The 15,203-nt window shown below is 61.7% G+C and overlaps 3 protein-coding genes across 3 annotated transcripts; all 3 read right to left on the bottom strand.

The window, feature by feature from the left end:
* Nucleotides 1-607: 607 nt before the first annotated feature.
* Nucleotides 608-1,940, bottom strand: LOC133264212 (circumsporozoite protein-like; the record flags this gene model as incomplete). The annotated part of the gene is made up of 2 exons (XM_061444146.1): nt 1,382-1,940; nt 608-1,004 (listed from the first exon to the last, which is right to left on the bottom strand). Coding segments are annotated over exons 1-2 (441 nt in total), but the record flags the coding sequence as incomplete, so codon positions are not given.
* Nucleotides 1,941-2,422: 482 nt separating this feature from the next.
* Nucleotides 2,423-3,213, bottom strand: LOC133264211 (uncharacterized; the record flags this gene model as incomplete). The annotated part of the gene is made up of 2 exons (XM_061444145.1): nt 2,423-2,508; nt 2,931-3,213. Coding segments are annotated over 2 exons (369 nt in total), but the record flags the coding sequence as incomplete, so codon positions are not given.
* Nucleotides 3,214-6,569: 3,356 nt separating this feature from the next.
* LOC133264210 (serine/arginine repetitive matrix protein 2-like) lies at nt 6,570-11,215 on the bottom strand. The gene is given in 15 exon segments (XM_061444144.1): nt 6,570-6,617; nt 6,885-7,329; nt 7,474-7,688; nt 7,690-7,926; nt 8,034-8,133; nt 8,228-8,323; nt 8,664-8,714; nt 8,841-8,873; nt 8,979-9,032; nt 9,154-9,231; nt 9,798-9,953; nt 10,028-10,123; nt 10,947-11,026; nt 11,028-11,138; nt 11,140-11,215. Coding segments are annotated over 15 exon segments (1,857 nt in total). The 5' UTR covers nt 11,197-11,215.
* Between the last annotated feature and the right edge of the window lie 3,988 nt (nt 11,216-15,203).

The raw sequence follows: 15,203 nt of genomic DNA, 5'->3' as shown, positions 1-15,203 counted from the left end.
TATGGGCCCCACATATCCCGCCCCACCCCCAGCAAGTAACAATGGGCCCTATAGTTCTGCCCCCTAAGTGGGCCAAAACGTGAACCCCGTGGCCCCCACATATCCCGCCCCCACCCCCCGCAAGTAACAATGGGCCCTATAGTTCTGCCCCCTAAGCGGGCCCAACGTGAACCCCATGGGCCCCACAGATCCCTCCCCACCCAGACAACAACGGGCCCTATAGCTCTGCCCCCTTAGTGGGCCCAGCGTGAACCCCGTAGATACCTCCCTCCCTATGGACCCCATAAGCAACAACCCCCTAAATCGACACATCCACCCCACTGACACAACACAGACCCCTACATCTCTGCACCCTAAGTGTGCCCCATAGCACTACCACACCCCCCCCCCCCCCCCAACCCGTGCCCCATAGCAGCCCCCCCTCCCCCCCCTCCTCCTCACCTGGGCCCGATCCCACGGTGGGGGGGGGGGAGGGGCGCCGCCGAGGCCTCCGCGCCTTCCACACGCGTGTCGCGTGTCACGTGTGGGCCGCACACGTATGTGCGGTGGGGGTTGGGGGGGGGTGGGTGGTGGAGGGAACAGGGACCCTCTATGGGGCAGGCGATACCCACGACCCCCAGGTGACCCCGGAGCTGCCCCACGCCGCCTCCTGCCCCACATCCCCCCACTGCCCCCCATACTGGCTCCCAGTTGCGTACTGGGCCGCGTCCGTGCCCCCCCCTCCCGCTGCGGCCGCGGCCCCCGACGCCGCGTACTGGGCGGCGCTGGCCGCGTACTGGGCCGCGCTGGTGCTGTACTGGGAGTCCCCCCCCGCGGCCCCCCCGCCGCCCGCCGCGGTGGTCGTGGCCGTGTACGGGGTCACCTCATTGGTGCTGCTGCTGGCGCTGGCGGGGTACTGGGAGGCCGCCAGCTGCGCGTACTGGGCGTACTGGGCGCTGATGGCGTACTGGTACTGGGCGCTGCCGTACTGGGACAAGGCGGTGTTGTACTGGGCCGAGCTCAGGCTGTACTGGGACACCCCCCCCACGCTATACTGGGAGGAGGAAGAGGAGGAGGAGGAGGAGGAAGAGCCCCCCCCGCGCCCCCCATGCCGTACTGGGCCCCCCCCATCCCGTACTGGGCCATGCGGGACGCCATGGCCGGGGTGATGGCGAACGGGGAGGGGGCTCGCGGCGGGGTCCCCCCCCCCCGACGCGGGGATGGAGATGGGGGGGGTGGTGGTGGTGGTGGTGATGGCAGCAGCAGCCCCCCCCGCCGCCGCCGCCCGCCCCGCCCAGCCCTCCTGCGCCCCAATTGGCCGCCAGGGATGCCCGCTGCCCGCACAGCCCGACCAATCGGCTGCCGCAGCCCCCGAAGCCCGCCCCCCCGAGGCCCCCGTTACCATGGAAACGGTGCAGGCAGCTCCCACCCATACGTCCGCCGCATCCCATAAGCCCGTTACCCTGGAAACGATGCAGGCAGGACCGGAACCCGCACACCCCACCGGCCCCCCCGCGCAGGAAAGGGGAGGAGGAGGAGGCGGGGCTCCGCGGGTAAGCCCCGCCCCCTCCCGCCCGGCCGGGGGGAGTGGCCAAAAAGGGAGTGGCCGGGCGCGGGAAAGCCCCGCCCCCTGCTCTGCCGCCCCCCCCCCGCGCCCAGCAGGGGGAAGGGGCCCCTCGGGGTCAGCCCCCCCCCCCGCCGCCCCCCCCCCACCCCCGGCCCGGGTCGGGGTGAGGCTGAGGAGGGAGCCCGGGGGGGGCCAAGGGGCGGGGCGAGGGCCGGGCCCCGCCCCCGGCGATGCCGCGGGCCAATGAGGGGGCGGTGGGGAGGGCGAGGAGGGAGCCGGGGGGGCGAGCGAGGGGCGTGGCCGCCGTGGCCGCGCTCCCTGTTTTGGCGGGAACCAGGGAGAGGAGGGGGGGGCGGGGCTCCGAGGTGGAGGAAGAGGAGGTGGTGGGGGTGGGGGTGGGGGTGGAGGGGGTGGAGGTGGAAGTGGAAGCAGGGGGGGCAGAGGAGGTGGGGGGAGGGGGGGACTTGGAGGGGGTGGGGGTCGCTGCGGGGGCGCTGGCGGGGTCGGGGGGGTCCGGGGGGGGCGGGGAGGAAGAGGAGGGTTGGGGGGGGGCGGCAGCGGGAGCGGCGGCGGGAGGGGCCGAGGAGGAGGAGGAGGAGGAAGAAGAGGAGGAGGAGGAAGAGGAGGAAGAGGAGGAAGAGGAGGAGGAGGAGGAGGAAGAGGAGGAGGAGGAGGAAGAGGAAGAGGAGGAGGAGGAGGAGGACGAGGAGGAAGAGGAGGAGGAGGAGGACGAGGAGGAGGAGGAGGAAGAGCGGCGCCGCTTGCGGCGGGTGACGGTGGCGGCACGGCCCTCCCGGGTCTCCGCCGATGGCGGCGCTGCTGCCGCCGCCGCTGCTGCTGCTACCGCCGCCACGGGCTCCGGGGCTGGGGCCGGGGTCACCGGGGCTGCCGGGTCCGGGGGTGCCGGGGCTGCCGGGGCCGGCCCTTCTGTGGCCGTGGTGGTGGTGGTGGCACTGGGGGACCTGTGGGGGGCAGAACGGGGGGGTGAGGGACCCCAGTGAGGGCCTAAGGGGACGTGGAGGGGGGCAATGGCACCCATAGGGACACGGGGTGGGGATGGGGGTAGCCATGGGGACAGGGGATCCCATAAGGGAGACCTATGGGGCGCAAACCGGGATGGGGCGCACCCTGGGCTCAGGGGAGCCCCATGAGGGAGCCCTATGGGGCGCAGACCGGGGTGGGGGCACCCATGGATACATGGCGTGGAGATGGGGGCACCCATGGGTACAGGTGAGCCCCGTAAGTGAGCGCTATGAGGCACAAACTGGGGTTGGGGGCACCCTGGGGACAAAGGGGCGTGGCCCGGCGGAGGGGGCGTGGCTTTAGGAGATCTATGCAGAGGGCGCGACTTGCCCTTATATGGGAGGGAAGGGGCGTGTCTTACCCGTCAGGGGCGGGGCCAGGCGGTGCCGGCGAGGGGGGCCCGGACTCGGAGGAGCTGGAGCTGGAGTCGGAGTCGGAGGAGGACGAGGAGGAGGAGGAGGAGGAGGAAGAGGACGACGAGGAGGAGGACGAGGACGACGAGGAGGAGGAGCCGCCCTTCGGCGCGGCCGTGACGTCAGGGGCCGTCTCCATAGGGACGCTGTCGGCACTGGGAGCGCTGGTGTCCGGAGCGGCGACGGTGACGCCAGGGGCTGTGGTGTCCGCGGCGGCCCTGGTGATGCTGGGAGCGATGCCGAGGGTGGCACTGGGAGCGCCGGTCGGACTGGTGCCACCGGGAGCACTGGTATCCTTAGGAGCAACAGCGATACTGGGAGCAATGGTGCCACCGGGAGCACTGGTATCCTTAGGAGCAACAGCGATACTGGGAGCAATGGTGCCACCGGGAGCACTGGTATCCTTAGGAGCAACAGTGATACTGGGAGCAATGGTATCCTTAGGAGCAACAGTGATACTGGGAGCAATGGTGCCACTGGGAGCACCGGTATCCTTAGGAGCAATAGTGATACTGGGAGCAATGGTGCCACTGGGAGCACCGGCATCCTTAAGAACAATGGTTACGCTGGGAGCACTGGCGATACTGGGAGCACTGGTATCCTTAGGAGCAACAGTGATACTGGGAGCACTGGTCAGGCTGGTGCCACTGGTATCCTTAGGAGCACTGCTGACACCAGGAGCACTGCTGACACCGGGAGCACTGGTGACACTGGGAGCACCGGCATCCTTAGGAACGACAGTGACACTGGGAGCACCGGCATCCTTAGGAACGATGGTGACACTGGGAGCACCGGCATCCTTCGGAGCAATGGTGATACTGCTCACACTGGTGCCACTGGGAGCACTGGTGGTCCTGGTGTCCATGGACACGATGGTGGCACTCGTGACACTGGTTGCACTGGTGTCCCTCGGAGCTCTGGTGGCAATGGGGACGCATGCAGCACTGGTGCTACTGGGAGCGCTGGAGACACTGGTCGCACTGGGAGCAGTGGGGACATGTCCAGGACTGGTCACACTGGTGGCGATGGTGGCACCAGCACTGGGAGGGCTGCTCATACTGGTCGCACTGGGAGAGATGGCAACACGCCCAGGACTGGTTACATTGGTGGTGATGGCGGCACCAGCACTGGTCACGCTGGGAGCACTGAGGCCACTGGTGGCACTGGTCACGCTGATGCCAGTGGTGGCACTGGTCATACCGGTGACACCGGGACGGCTCAGCACAGCGGCGACACTGGTTGCACTGGTCAGACTGGTCGCACTCAGATGGCTCAGGACACTGGTGACACTGGGACTGGTGCTACGCTGGTCATACCGGTCGCACTGGTGACACTGGGACGGCTCAGGACACTGGTGACGCTGGGACCAGTGGGCACACTGGTCATACTGATCGCACTGGGACGGCTCAGGACACTGGTGACACTGGGACCCCCAAGGACACTGGTCATACTGGTCGCACTGGTGACACTGGTTGCGGTGAGACGGCTCAGGACACTGGTGACACTGGGACCAGTAAGAACACTGGTCACACTGGCGACGCTGGTTGCGGTGAGGCGGCTCAGCACACTGGTGACACTGGGACAACTGAGGATACTGGTTGCACTGGTGACACTGGAGGCAGTGTGACGGCTCAGGACACTGGTGACACTGGGAGCGTTGGTTGCACTGAGGACACTGGTGACGCTGGGAGCACTGGTGACACTGGGACGGCTCAGGACACTGGTGACACTGGGACTAGAGGGCATACTGGTCAGACTGGTCACACTGGGATGGCTCAGGACACTGGTGACACTGGTGACGCTGGCATCCTTAGGAGTAATGGTGACACTGGGAGCAGTGGGCACACTGGTCATACTGGTCGTGCTGGGACGGCTCAGGACACTGGTGACACTGGGACCTGTGGGCGCACTGGTGGCACTGATATCCTTAGAAGCAACGGTGACACTGGTTGCACTGGTCATAGCGGTCACGCTGGTGACACTTGTCCCACTGAGACGGCTCAGGACACTGGTGACACTGGGAGCACTGGTCGCACCGAGGACACTGGTACTGGGACTGGCAGGCACACTGGTCACGCTGGGACGGCTCAGGACACTGGTGATGCTGGTCGCACTGAAGACACTGGGAGCACTGGTTGCACTGGTGACACTGGTCATAGTGGTGACACCAGGACTGGTGATCACAGTGGTCATACTGGTCGCACTGGGACGACTCAAGACACTGGTGACACTGGTATCCTTAGAAGCAATGGTGACGCTGGTTGCGCTGGTCGTACTGGTGACACCGGGACTGGTGAGCACACTGGTCGTACTGGTGGCGCTGGTTGCAGAGAGACGGCTCAGCACACTGGTGACGCTGGGACCACTGAAGACACTGCTTGCACTGGTGACGCTGCTGGCCATGGTGGTGACGGTGCCGCAGGCGGCACTGGTGGCACTGGGGCTGACAGCCGCGCACCTGATGCCCCCATCCACAGTGGTGATGGTGACAGAGCCTTTGGTGGCCGTGGTGGTGGCACTAGCGACCGCGGTGGTGCTGGCACCCGTGGGGCCACCAGGGGCCTTGGTGGTTGCAGGGCCCACGGCGGTGGCCACGGTAACACCGATGCCCGCATCCATGGTGGCCTTGGTGGTTGCACTGGCGCTGGCAGCCGCGGCGGTGGTGACCCCGGTGACAGCATCCATGGTGGCCTTGGAGGTGGCCACAGCGGTGGTGCCCACGGTGGTGGCACTGGCACTGGCAGCCATAGCGGTAGCCACAGCGGTGGCCTTGGTGGTGGTGACACTGGCGACATCCATGGTGGTGACGCTGGTGATGGCGTCGGCAGCGGCCTTGGTGGTGGCGCTGGAGCTGGCGGCTGTGACACTGTTGGTGGCCATGGCGGTGGCCGTGACGGCACTGCAAGTGGCCTTGGTGACGGTGACGCCGGTGCCGCTGTCCACGGTGGCCTTGGAGGCGGCTCCAATGGCGCTGCCACTGCTCATGGTGTCCACAGCAGCCTTAGGGGTGGTGATGCCGGTGCTGCTGTCCACGGTGCCCTTGGCGGCCCCGGCGTCCGTAGCGGTGGCCTTGGTGCCGGTGCCAGTGTCCACAGTGGCTTTAACAGCCGCCGCGACAGTGCCCCCACCATTGATGCCCATGGTGCCACCGGCGGGAGCCATTGCCATCACCTTGTGCCCAGCCAGGAGCCGGTGCCCGTGGGGGGGTGGCAGCGCCGATGCCGCCACTGGTGACGAGGGCAGCCCCAGGCGCGCCGCCGGCAGCAGCTTGGCCGTCAGGGCCCTGGGTAAGCCCGGTGGGGGCGGCGGGGGTGTCCCCAGCTTGTTGGGGGTACCAGGAGACAGCTTGGGGGTGGCCGTTGGCTTGAGGGTGCTCGGTGGTGGCGGCGGTGGTGGCGGTGCCCGGGTGACGGCCGGTGCTGCGGGGCTCGGCGCCGCTTTGGGTGCTACGGGCTTCGCTTCGGGCTTCGGGGTGCTCACCGGTGCCACTACGGGCATGGCCTTGGGTAGAGCTGGGGAGACCGGGGTCACCGGCGTGGCTGCTTTGGCCTCGGGGGTGCCTTTGGTCTCTGCAGCCTTGGGGGGGGTCACTGGCGCCGCTGCTGCAGGGGTCGCCTTGGGGCTGGGCTGCGCTGCTGCCACTGGAGCCGGTTTGGTGTCGCCGGTGCCTGCTTTTGCCTCCGGCTGCGGCTTCCCTTCGCCTTGCACCTCACTGCCCCCTCCCTCGGTGCCGGGGGGTGCCGGCTGCGCAGGGCCCCCCCCGATAGGCACCCACTTGGGTGCAGCCGCTTTGGCCTCCCCTGCTTGTGGGGCTGCGGGGGGAGCGGTGGCTGCCTTGGCTAAGCCGGGAGGGGGCTGCGGTGCTGCCGGGTGCAGCTCGGCGATGGGCACCCACTTGGGGCGCGCGGGGGGGGGCGCCGGGGAGGGGGGCTTGGGTTTGGGGGGGGACACGGCGGTGGTGGCCTGGGGCTGGGAAGTGGGTGCCGGAGCCGGGGGGAGCGCGTGGAGCTGCGGCGGCGGCGCTGCCGGGATGGGGAGCGGGAGGCGGCGCGGGCCCGCTTGATGCCGCGGGGCGGGGTGGACGGGGAGCGCCCGCGCCGGGACCTGCCGGAGGAATCGGAGCGGGAGCGGCGGCGGCGGCGTCGCCGGGGCAGGGGGGAGGAACCGGAGCGGCTGCGGGAGGTGGAGCGGCGTCGGGAGCGGGAGCGTCGGCGCGTGCCGGAGCGGGAGCGGCGTCGGGAGCGGGAGCGGGCCCATCGGGAGCGGGACCAGGCGCGGGGGGAGCGGGAGCGGCGTCGCGGGGCCGGGGAGCGGGATCGGGAGCGCGGCAGGGGCCAGCGGATGGGGCTGGTGGAGTTGGGGCGCCAGAGCGGGGTGCGGGAGCGGGAGCGGCGGCGGCGGGAGGAGCGGGAGCGGCGGCGGCGGGAGGAGCGGGAGGAAGGGGGGGTGCGGGAGCGGCGGCGGGAGCGGGATCGGCGGCGGGAGGAGCGCGAGGGGGGGGTGCGGGAGCGGCGTCGGGAGCGGGAGCGGGAACGGCGGGCGCGGGAGCGCTTGGAGGAGGAGGAGGAGGAAGGGGGTGGCGGCGCGGGGGGGGTCAGGGAGCGGTCACGGCGCGATGACGTCACGGCCGAGGGGGGGCTCTTGGCGCGGCGGGGGGGGGGGGATGGAGAGGGGGAGGGGGACGGGGGGGCGCGGCGCTGGGGGATAACTGGGGGCGGGGACGGGGTTGGGGAGGCGGCGGGGGGCGGCTGGGGGGGGGCGGTTGCGGTTGGTGTGGGTGCCGTTGGTGTTGGTTCGGTTGCGGCTGCGGGGGCTGCGGTTGGTGCTGGTGTTGGTGATGGGGGGGTCGCTGCCGGTGCCGCCGGGGGGGGGGCTCACAACCGGCGCCGGTGCCTGGGGCTCCTCGATGGGGACATCGGGGGCGAGCGACGGCGCTGGCAGCTCCTATGGCAAACACAGAGAAGGCGGGGGGGGGTCAATGGGGGCGGGTACAGAGAGGAAGGGGGGCCCCCCCCACGCACACGGTCCCGCCGCGCCCCCCCGGGGCTCACCTCCGGTGCAGGGGCCGGGCCCGGTGGTGCCGGTGCCGGGGCTGGGACCGGCCCCGGCTCTTCGGTGTCTTGGTGGGTGGCGGCGGTGACGCTGCGGGACCTGCGGGGGGGTGCGGGGGGGGGTAAGGTGGGGGGGGGGTAACAAGGTGGGGGGGCGGGGGCGGGGTATAGAGAAGGGAGGGATTGGGACTTACCGGCTGCGGGAGGAGGCGGAGGAGGAGGAGGAGGCAGCAGGGGAGGAAGAGGGGCCCTCGCGGCGGCTCTTCTGAGAGGCCGATTCGCTGGTGGATCTGGGGGGGGCAGCGGGGGGGTCAGTGGGGGGGGGGAAACGGGGGAGGGAGGGCCCACAAGTTGGAGGGGGGGGCAAGGTGGGAGGGTAAAATGGGGGGTTGGGGGGCAGGGAGGGGCACAAAGGGGGGGTGGGGGGGGAAAGCGGGGTAAATGGGGGGTTGGGGGTTACAGTGGGGTTCATGGGGTCAGTGGGGGCACACAAAGAGGATATGGGGTGGACAAGGTGGAGGATAAAGTGGGTAGGGGTCACAAGGTGGATCTGGGAGGGACCCGTTGTTCGGGGTCAATGTAGGGTCAATGGGGAGCTTGGGGTTTTGGGGGGGGGTACACAACTCTCACCTCTTCCGCTTCTTCTCTTTGGCCTTGTGCTTGCTTTTGGGGCTGGGAGAGCTGGGAGGGGGATATTGACACCATCAGTGACATTACCACAGCACCCCCAAAGCCAATTTCCCACTCCCCATAGCCCCCCCCCCCCCCCCCCAGATTCCCTAAATCCCATATGAACCCCCCCCTCACCGGTGCTTCCGCTTCTTGGCCTCCGATTCAGACCTAGGAATGGGAAAAGGGGGGGGGGGGTCATGGGGTAAATGAGGGGCTGCCCCGTAGCAACCCTGCCCCATAGCGGCTCTGCCCCATAGAGGCTCTGCACCCCACCTGTGCTTCTTCTTCTTGGAGCTCTTCTTCCTCTCCCCAGAGCGACTGGCAGACCTGGAGAGGGGGTGATAACGATGAGACCCCACCTTGCAACCCGTAATAACCCACCCTGCGTGCCATAATAAGCACCTGCATCTCTTAACAGACTCCTACACCCCATAATAACCCCCCTGACCTGCCCCGATCCTTCTTCTTCTTCTTCTTCTTCTGCTTAGGTGAGGGCGAGCGGGAGCTGGATGAGTCCCTCACAGCACTGGGGGGGGGGAGGCACAGCACCAGTGGGGGTCAGGGGGGGTTTGGGGACGCCCCCCAGCAGAAAGTGACACCCAAAACCCCCCAGTGTACCCCAACACACCCCCATATCTCCCCTAAACGCCATACTTTAGACTCCAAAGGGGGTTTACGGGGGTTAAATCCCCCAAACCACTCTCTGAAAACCAACGCCCCCCTAAAGCCCCCAAAACCCACCTTGTGCCCCCTCACTCTTCTGTACCCCAAAATCCCCCGTATCTCCCCTAAAGCCCATACTCCAGACTCCAAAACTCGCTTAACCCCCTGCAAAACCACCTTCTGAACCCCCAAACGCCCATAAAGCCCCCCAAACCCACCCTCTGCCCCAAAACCCCCCTAAAGTCCCCTCAATCCAACCCCCTGATCCCCCAAATCCCCTTCCAAACCCTTCTGAACCCCAACCCCCCCCAATTCCCCTGAGCCCACAAATCCCTTTCCAAACCCTACTGAACCCCATCCCCCCTCTTTGCTGCCCCAAATCCCCCCACCGCCAGCCCCCAAACCCCGTGACTCCCCCCCAGTGCTCACGGGGCCGGGTTGGGGGGCTCGGGGGGGGCCTCCTTGGCGCGGCGGCTGGGGTCGAAGGAGCTGCCGTCCACATAGGTGTCACTGATGCCGAAGGCCGCCCGGAGCCGCTCGTTCTTCTTCTCGTTGGCCTCAGCCAGCTGATGGGTCTCTGTCACCCTATAAAGTGGGGGGGGTTAATGGGGTGTTTATGGGGTCTGGGGGGGGGTAAGGGGGAGTTCGGGAGGGCTCACGTTGGTTTCTGCTCGGGTTCCCCCAAAGCCACGTCCTTCTCCAGCAGCATCATGCGGAACGTGGCCACCTTCTCCTGGATCTCGCCCTCGGCGTAGCTGGGGGGGGGGGGGGCAAAAAGGGGGTGATTGAGAGAAAAGGGGGTTTTAGGGGTGGGAAGGGGGTTTGGGGGCACAAAGGGGGTGTTACGGGGTTGCAAGGGGGGTGTTTGGGGGTTCCAAATGGGAGCTGGGGGGTACTGGGGGGGGGGGGGGGGGGGGGGGCGGAGATTCGGGGGCTCAGAGAGGGGCTTTGGGGTATTTCGGGCGTCGCAGAGGTGCATTTTGGGGTCCAAAAGGGAGGGTTTGGGGACTCAAGAGGTGAGTTCTGGGTCTCAGAGATATGTTTCGGGGCATAAACGGGCAGTTTTGGTGACTCAGAGCTGTGTTATGGGGTTCCCATAGGTGTACATGGGGGGTTCAGAGATGTATTTTGAGGGTTCTAGGGACGTTTTGGGGGTCCCATAGGAGTACATGGAGGTCCCACAGGTGTCTATAGGGCTCCCATAGCTGTCCATAGGGGTCCCCGCTGCTCACCCCTGCTCCTCCATGAGCTTGGACAGCTCCAGGCAATTCAGAGCTGTATTTAGGGGTGTTCAGGGGGTCCCATTAATGCCTATACGGCTCCCATAGGTGTCCATAGGGCTCCCATAGGTATCCACAGGGCTCCCGGAGCCATGCTCACCCCTGCTGCTCCATGAGCTCGGTCAGCTCCAGGCATTTCAGAGCTGTATTTAGGGGTGTTTAGGGCCTCACAGAGCTGTATTTAGGGGCTCCCACAGGTGTCCATAGGGCTCCCATAGGTGTCTATAGGACTCCCTCCCATAGGTATCTATAGGGCGGGCTCCCATAGGCGTCTACAGGCTCTCGGAGCCATGCTCACCCCTGCTCCTCCATGAGCTCGGTCAGCTCCAGGCATTTCAGCTCCACCTTCCTCTTGCGCTGGTGGTCCAGGATGTCGGGGGTTGGGCCTCTTGGCCAGCCCGGCCTCCAGCCTGCGCAGCTCCTCCTCGCCGGGGGGGGGCTCGGCGCCGCCGCCCCCCTTCTTGTGCCGCAGGGCCGAGAGGTTGCGCTGGGACGTAGCCGTTGGTGCCGCTGCCCCGCGGCGTGGGCAGCCCGATCCCATTGTACATGGCGGGCGCCGCGCCAAGGGCCTGCAGGGGGGCGCGTCAGGGACCCCCCCGCCCCCCTCTGTGCGCACCCTCTGTACCCCCCTTATCCCCCCCCTAAACCCCCTGTCATACCCCCCTCTATAACCCTCATGAAACCCCTGCTTTAGATCCCCTCTCTGTACCCCCGTCTATACTCCCTTTATGCCCCCTTCTATGCACCCCTTTTACTCCTCTCTATATGCCCCCTTTATACTCCCCTCTATGCTCCCCTTCCATACTCCCTCTATATCCCTCCTATACCCCCCCTTTATACTCCCCTCTATGCTCCCCTTCCATACTCCCTCTATATCCCTCCTATACCCCCCCTTTATATCCCTCTACGAAGCCCTTTTACCTCCCTCTACACCTTTATACCCCCCTCTATGCACCCCTCTTACCACATTCTATACCCCCCTTTATATTCCCCTCTATGCACCCCTTCCATACTCCCTTTATATCCCCCCTATACCCTCTTTATACGCCCCTTTATATCCCCTTTCATACCCATCTCTATGCACCCCTTTTACCCCTCTCTATACCCCCCTTTATACTCCCCTCTATGCACCCCTTCCATACTCCCTTTATATCCCCCCTATACCCTCTTTATACGCCCCTTTATATCCCCTTTCATACCCATCTCTATGCACCCCTTTTACCCCTCTCTATACCCCCCTTTATACTCCCCTCTATGCACCCCTTCCACAATCCCTTTATATTCCCCTCTACACCACTCTTTATACCCCCCTCTACGCACCCCTTTTACCCCCTCTATACCCACCTATGCACCCTCTCCAGCCCCCTTTTCTACACCCCCTATATACCCCCCTTTACTCACCCTCTCTATACCCCCTTTCATATCCCCCTTCATTCGCCCTCTCTATATCCCCTTTTACACTTTCTCTATCCATCTCCTATACCCTTTCATGCTCCCCCCTATACCCCTCTTTACAGCCCCATAGCCCTCTCCATGCACCCCTTCTATACTTCTCTTTATACCCCCCTCTACACCCCCCATTCATGCCCTACACTCCACCTCTATTCACCCCCTCTATACCCCCCGTGCCCTCAACAATGTTCCCCGTTTTCCTTCCTAAATCCCGTTTTTCTTCCCCAAACCCCCTCTTTTTTAACAAAAAACCCCTCTTTCTCCTCCTAAATCCCTCTTTTCACTTCCTAAACCCCCGTTTTTGTCCTCCCCCCAAAATTCATCTTTTTGCCTCAAACACATTGTTTTTCCCTCCTAAAACCAGGGTTTTCCTCTATTAAATCCCACTTTTCCCTCACAAATCCCACTTTTCCCTCATAAATCCCACTTTTCCCTCATAAATCCCGTTTTTCCCTCATAACTCCCACTTTTTCCTTCATAACTCCCACTTTTCCCCTCACAAATCCCACTTTTTCCCTGATAAATCCCACTTTTCCCTCATAAATCCCATTTTTTCCCCTCACAAATCCCAATTTTTCCTTCATAAATCCTACTTTTCCCCTCAGAAATCCCACTTTTCAACTCATAAATTCCTTCTTTCTTCACAAATTCCACTTTTTCCCACACAAATCCAACTTTTTCCACCATAAATCCCACTTTTTCCCCTCACAAATCCCATTTTCCCTCAGAAATCCCACTTTTTCATTCATAAATCCCACTTTTCCCTCACAAATCCCACTTTTTTCCTTCATAAATCCCACTTTTTTCCTTCATAAATCCCATTTTTCCCTCACAAATCCCACTTTTTCCCCTCAGAAATCCCATTTTTCCCTCACAAATCCCAATTTTTCCCGCATAAATCCCACTTTTCCCCGCATAAATCCCACTTTTTCCATCACAAATCCCATTTTTCCCTCACAAATCCCACTTTTTCCTGCATAAATCCCACTTTTTCCCTCACAAATCCCACTTTTCCCTCATATATCCCACTTTTTCCCTCACAAATCCCACTTTTTCCCTCACAAATCCCACTTTTTCCCTCACAAATCCCACTTTTCCCTCACAAATCCCACTTTTTCCCTCACAAATCCCATTTTCCCCTCATAAACCCCACTTTTCCCCTCACAAATGCCACTTTTTCCCTCAAAAATCCCAATTTTCCCTCAAAAATCCCATTTTTTCCCTCAAAAATCCCACTTTCTCCTCCATAAATCCCACCCTTCCCTCACAAATGCCACTTTTTCCCTCACAAATCCCCCTTTCTCCTCCATAAACCCCAATTTTTCCTTCAGAAATCCCACTTTTTTCCCTCACAAATCCCACGTTTCCCTTCATAAATTCCACTTCTCCCTCACAAATCCCACTTTTTCCCTCACAAATCCCACTTTTTCCCGTCAAAAATCCCACTTTTCCCCTCACAAATCCCACTTTTCCCCTCACAAATCTTAATTTTCCCCTCATAAATCCCAATTTCCCCCTCACAAATCCCACTTTCTCCTCCATAAATCCCACTTTTCCCTCAGAAATCCCACTTTTCCCTCAGAAATCCCACTTTTTTCCTTCAGAAATCCAACTTTTCCCCTCAACAAATCCACTTCTTCCCTCAAAAATTGCAATTTTCCCGTAACAAATTCCACTTTTTTCCCTCAAAAATCCCACTTTTTCCCTCATAAATCCCACTTTTTCCTCACAAATCCCACTCTCTCCCCTCATAAATCCCACTGTTTCTCACAAATCCCAATTTTTCCGTCACAAATTCCAATTATTCCCTCACAAATTCCACTTTTTCCCTCGTAAGTCCCACTTTTACCCTCACAAATCCACTTTCCCCACAAATACCACTTTTTCCCTCACAAATACCACTTTTCCCTCTTAAATCCACATTTTCCCCCATAACCCCACATTTTCCTCATAAATCCACCCCTCACAAATCCCACTTTCCCTCAGAAATCCCACATTTTCCCTCATTAATCCCACTTTTCCCTCACAAATAATCACTTTTCCCTCCTAAATCCCAATTTCCCCCCCAACACATTTTCCTCACAAAACCCACATTTTCCCCTCACAAATCCCACTTTTTCCCGGCTAAATCCCAATTTTCCCCATAAACCCCACATTTTCCCTCACAAAACCCCCATTTTCCCCTCACAAAACCCCCCTTTTCCTCACAAAATCCCACTTTTTCCTCACAAATCCCACTGTTTCTTCATAAATCCCATTTTCCCCTCACAAATTCCGCTTTTTCCCTCACAAATCCTGCTTTTTCCCTCAAAAATCCCACTTTATCCCTCATAAATCCCACTTTTTCCATCACAAATCCCACTTTTCCCCGCATAAATCCCACTTTTTCTTCACAAATCCCCATTTTTCCCTCACAAATCCCACTTTTTTCCCTCACAAATCCCACTTTTTCCCTCACAAACCCACTTTTTCCCCCATAAACCCCACTTTTTCCCTCACAAATCCCACTTTTTCCTCATTAATCCCACTTTTTCCCTCACAAATCCACTTTTCCCCCTAAATCCCACTTTTCCCCCCATAAACCCACATTTTCCCTCACAAATCCACATTTTCCCTCACAAATCCCACATTTTCCCTCACAAATCCCATTTTCCCTCACAAATCCCACTTTTCCCCTCACAAATCCCACTTTCCCCTCACAAATCCCACTTTTTCCCTCACAAATACCACTTTTTCCCTCACAAATCCCACTTTTCCCCTCACAAATCCCACTTTTTCCCTCACAAATCCCACTTTTTCCCTCACAAATACCACTTTTTTCCCTCACAAATCCCACTTTTCCCCTCACAAATCCCACTTTTTCCCTCACAAATCCCACTTTTTCCCTCACAAATCCCACTTTTTCCCCCACAAATACTTTTCTACCACCCCTTTTTCCCTCACAAATCCCAATTTTTCCCCCATAAACCCCACTTTTTCCCTCACAAATCCCACTTTTCCCCTCACAAATCCCACTTCTTCCCCGCGTAAACGCCAGTTTCCTCACCGATCCCACACTTCCCACCATAAACCCCACTTTTCTTCACCCAAACACACTTTTTCC

This window comes from Pezoporus flaviventris, unplaced genomic scaffold (assembly GCF_033815535.1).
Source record: "Pezoporus flaviventris isolate CSIRO_AGI_PZ_B2104156 unplaced genomic scaffold, CSIRO_AGI_Pfla_v1 ptg000711l, whole genome shotgun sequence".
In the NCBI taxonomy this organism is placed as follows: Eukaryota; Metazoa; Chordata; class Aves; order Psittaciformes; family Psittacidae; genus Pezoporus; species Pezoporus flaviventris.
The sequence above is the reverse complement of the archived record's forward strand: the minus strand, read 5'-3'. Positions and strand labels throughout refer to the sequence as shown.